The following is a 4,684-nucleotide window of genomic DNA, read 5'->3' as shown; positions in this document are numbered from 1 at the left end:
AGCTGATTATTAAAAGCTATTATGACATTCCATATTTGTATTTTTGTAATGAAAATATTATTTCTAGATTTGATTTACAATCTATCACCATGTGAGATAATGGCACATAATTTAAGAACAAAGATGTAAAGAAATTCTTATAATAAAGACAAATTCAATAAATCTTTATAGTGATGGTTGATAAGCATAGTACTATTTGACATATGGCATTTCTCCCCATATTATCTATAAATTATATAAGATTAGCCAATGAAGCAATTTCCTTTTCAATTGTATCATTTATCAATATATAAATTATATTAAATCATTTTTTTCAAATAAATCTAAAATTAAATAAGAATTGAAATAAATATATAAATTTGAATATTTTTTATTTTTCAAAGTTTGTGAATTTCATTGTTAAGTATTTTTTTTCTCTTCCTGATTCCTTACATCTTGATGATAGTTCATAGAATATAATTCCAAACATTGATGAAAATGTTTATATAATCAAAGTGAGAAGGTTTCAAAAAATACAATATTATGAATTGTAGAATTTTAATGTCTTTAACATATATACAAATTTCACACTTTTAATTAATTAACAAAAAAATCCTTAATATAATTCATATGAATTTTTGACAATTTAGTTCGTATATAAACTATTGTTTTTGAAGCAAACTGTGTATATTTTTATAACTGACATTATTAAAACATGTAAACATGAATGTAATCTAAACTATTAATAAAAAAATGTAGACACATATTCCATAATAAATTCTTTTATAAATCCATAATATTTACAAATAATATCAAAACAAAAGGTGGAGCTAAGTACAAAACAAAAGGTGGAGCTCAAGTACAAAACATAATCTTGTTTATCAGAAAAATCTCATAAGGTGTTATTGGGAAGTCAATCAATTTTGAAATCTCTCGAGTGTGTAGGATGCCAAATTTCTATAATCAAAGAATTAGAATTAGAAACTGAGGAAGATATTAGGGAAAAAGAAGGAAAGAAGTGAGAGGAGCACTGGTTATTTGAAGAAGCCAAGCCAAATTTAGGCTAGTAGGGTCCAATGTCAATAGCAGTGTGTAGCACTGGTCTTCCAGCATACATTCCTTGATGACTCAAAGCCTCGTTCATTAACATTAATACACTTCCTCGGTTTGAAGGCTGCAATGCTCTAGAACTTCTCTGCCCTCTAACCAGATGCAAACGAACAACGCTCACACTTGTACCATCAATATTTGAGGAAGTGGCTTCTCTCCCTCTACTTGAATTCATTATTGTAGGAGATCGATTCGATGGCACCCTTTGTCTGCAAATAGGACAATTAGTGTGGGATTGTAACCACATACTTATGCACTCTGTATGAAAGCTGTGATTACAGTTGGGCAAAACCCTAATTTTTTCATTCTCTTCAAAGTTAGAGAGACACACTACACATTCGAGATCTTCATTCATATTCTGTGATTTGTATTCAGCTGTAGGCAGAGCGTCCAGAGAGTCTTTATCCAAACCCCTGTTTTCCATAGTTGGGAAATCATTGTCTTGGGAATCAAATTCATTGCGCCTTGATCGAGCATAGCAAGAATTGATATAGTAAGCTTTTATGATAATTGCAAGAGCGATCAGAATGGCTAGGATCACTAGCACTGATGCGTTGCCTAGCGCAGATTCAATCTGGGAAGCAACTGTAGAAGACATTTTATAGCAAACCAAGAACTTTACAAAAATATGTTTGGTAGATCTTAACGTTCAAATGGGCTTTAATATCTTGTGTTTTCTCCTGAAATCCAAGTGTTGGAAATGTTTCACTTGAAGAAGTTTATGTAGCGGCCAAAGGGGAAGAACAGAGCCATGGAGAGGCATTTTCATAAAATATTCCATTTCATATCGTGTGAAATTGTGATGTAAGGGTATGGTATCTGCATTCCTAATGAAACAAAATGTGGTTTAACTATTTATTATTTCTAGCATGCTCAATGGTTTATAGGAACTCTCCTTCTAGTGAAGGATTAAAAAATGGTTTGTGTCTCATTCAGACTAAAATGTTTGTTTAAAGACAGTTGTAATGCTCAAAACGGATGTGAAAAAATGGTTTGTGTCTCTTTCAGACTAAAATGTTTATTTAAAGACAGTTGTAATGCTCAAAACGGCTTCACAACTTTGATGGTTTCATCTTGTCCGCATTGAATATCAAAATGCCCTGGCCGGTTAATTCAGCTTCTCATCCTCGCTGCTAAATTATTCTGTGAATAGTGTGTTTATGGGGTGTTATTGATGTGAATAGTGTGTTTATGGGTTGTTAGTGATTTGAATAGAATAATAGCGTGTTTATCTAGACTTTGGCCTAGATTCTTACTATTTGTGAATAAGTGTCATTCTTTCCTTCGATAGCTAATTTTTTTTTATGAGGTTTGAGAAACTATTTTATAGTTTAAATTATTTTATTTTATTTAGACTGCAGGTTTCTTATAAAATTGCAGTACAGGTAAACTTTCTAATGTGATCAATGATGCTGATCTGATATGTTCTTTGACACCATTAAGTTGAAGTTAAACTGGATCTTATCCTCCTACCACAAAAACATTCTTGCCCAATGAAAGCACGGCCAACCTTCAATTATTTATTTCCAATAGTCATTTTTTTTACAAATTGTTTATATATGTCATTTTCTAATGTAAAGTTGTTTATTAATTGAATATTTCTTTCCAAATTTTCACTTAATTTGTGAGAATTTTTTTTTTCAATCATTTCATATTTTTGTAAAGTAGATGATGTATTAATTTATTCATTATAATTTTTCATTAATACAGTTTATTCAAATTGTTATAAATAAATAATATTTTTGTATAGAAAAATATTTATTTTTTATTTTTTATGTTTTACATCAATTTATGTGGATTTCTTTGATGTATAATTATAAGATATGATATATATATTTTTAGATACTCAATAGTCTAAAGTTTGATATATATTGTTTTTTAATTCAAAACTTATTTGATTCAATTTGTAATAAATTTCTATCTTGAATGAAACCATAGATATAGTTATGCTCCCTAGACTGATCAAAAGCATAGCCACATCCATAATTTAAAAATTCAAATGTGTACATTCAAAGTCTAATTATCCTAGGAACTAATTGCTACTTATCAAAGTACATATAAGAAAACTTATATCATGCATCAGGCTTCGTGTGTATAAAGACATTGTTGAAATAACCTTTCACTTATAAATAGAAGGTTAATATACGAAGTATAAAAACCTCTCTACTTCTAAATCATACATGCAATGGAGCCTCCTTTGCATCTTTCAAATGTTGATAAAAACCCAATTTTACATTAGCTTTTGAGGGGTCAAACGAATTCATTTAGAAGTTTTGTTTTCTTAAGGATTTAGTCCTTATTATAAGCTTTCCAAATAGTATAATTTTTAGTATATTTAATTTCTTTAATATATTTTTATTTTATTTTTTATGAATGTAAGTTTTTCATCGAACATGAACTTCTTTGTTCAATGCATTGCGAAAAATAGTAAAATAATTCAAAAAAGTTCTGAAAAATATCTATGCACTAGGTATTGATGTCCTTTTTCTAACAAAAAAAATAAAATTGAATTTTGATATATGTAGAACAAGTTACGTGTTCAAACGTACACCTATATCTAAATTATAATTAGTCAGACTTGAAAACTTAATAAAATAAAAAATATTCAACATATCACTATCAAACCAATTGCATGCCCTGGATATTGATGTTACAAACCAAAATTTAAAAGAGATAAGTTTTTATCATTTCTAGAAAAAAATTTATACGTTTCGGGATGCTCATCGCTCTTAAAAAATGTTGTTTGCTGTAAAAAACTACTTTTGAGGGAGATGGAAAAATCAATAAAATTTTATTCAAAAAAATAAAAAAAACTATATTTAGAATCTACAAAAAAGATGTTACAAATCACTAGTTTACATCATCTTCAAATTATGAATGGTTTAAAAGTTATAGGTGTTGGAAAGTGAAGATTTTTCACAAAATGTTCATCTAAGTGTCAAAGTTGGTCAAAAAGTGGGAATCAATATTGTGAGTTCACCCTGGTTTTTGGCAAAAGGCTCTACTTCTCAATGGTTCTTTGTCAAATTCGTTTGACTTGTCTTGAAGATATAAGCACATATGATAGAGAAATATGCGATGTGATTTGAAGAGTTGACGATTTATGTAGGGAAATTTATTTCGTTTGGCAAGTTTCTGAGAACTGAGTTGTCATTTCTTCAACTTAGTTTTGTGATGAAGAATTTTTCTTCTCAAAATATGAGGAGTGGTCATACACGAGTGATCAATGGTTTCCTTTGATGTTTGGATTGAGATACTTTGTTTGAAAACTTAAGCCTACTTTTATCGAGTAGAGGTTTAGATTCTCCTCCACGACAAAGTGTGTCAAATGATATGGAATAAGAGTTTCCTGATATGGAGACTCAATTTGACTACTTAAGTTTAAACTAGGTATGTTTAGTTGATGGAATCTGTTTAATTGGTGGACCTTCTGATCAATGTGGCGATGTTAGCTGATTTTGATAGGATAAAGTTTTTACCCCTAGCTAGTTTTGGATTTGACAAATGTTGTTCTGAGAATGACTTGCTTGATTGTTTGAAATATTTCTCTGATTTTTTGGTTCAAGTTTTGCTTGGTGAGGTCAACTAAGGATCT

General features: G+C 29.4%; 1 protein-coding gene across 1 annotated transcript; it reads right to left on the bottom strand.

Moving 5' to 3' along the window:
• Positions 1–1,042: 1,042 nt before the first annotated feature.
• LOC131057329 (RING-H2 finger protein ATL39-like) lies at positions 1,043–1,687 on the bottom strand. The gene has a single exon (XM_057991469.2). It carries the CDS (start codon positions 1,685–1,687, stop codon positions 1,043–1,045), a length of 645 nt encoding a protein of 214 aa, XP_057847452.2.
• Between the last annotated feature and the right edge of the window lie 2,997 nt (positions 1,688–4,684).

The sequence above is a fragment of the Cryptomeria japonica genome, chromosome 7 (genome assembly GCF_030272615.1).
Source record: "Cryptomeria japonica chromosome 7, Sugi_1.0, whole genome shotgun sequence".
NCBI lineage: Eukaryota > Viridiplantae > Streptophyta > Pinopsida > Cupressales > Cupressaceae > Cryptomeria > Cryptomeria japonica.
Note: the sequence above shows the minus strand (reverse complement) of the source record. Positions and strands in the feature narration are given on the sequence as shown.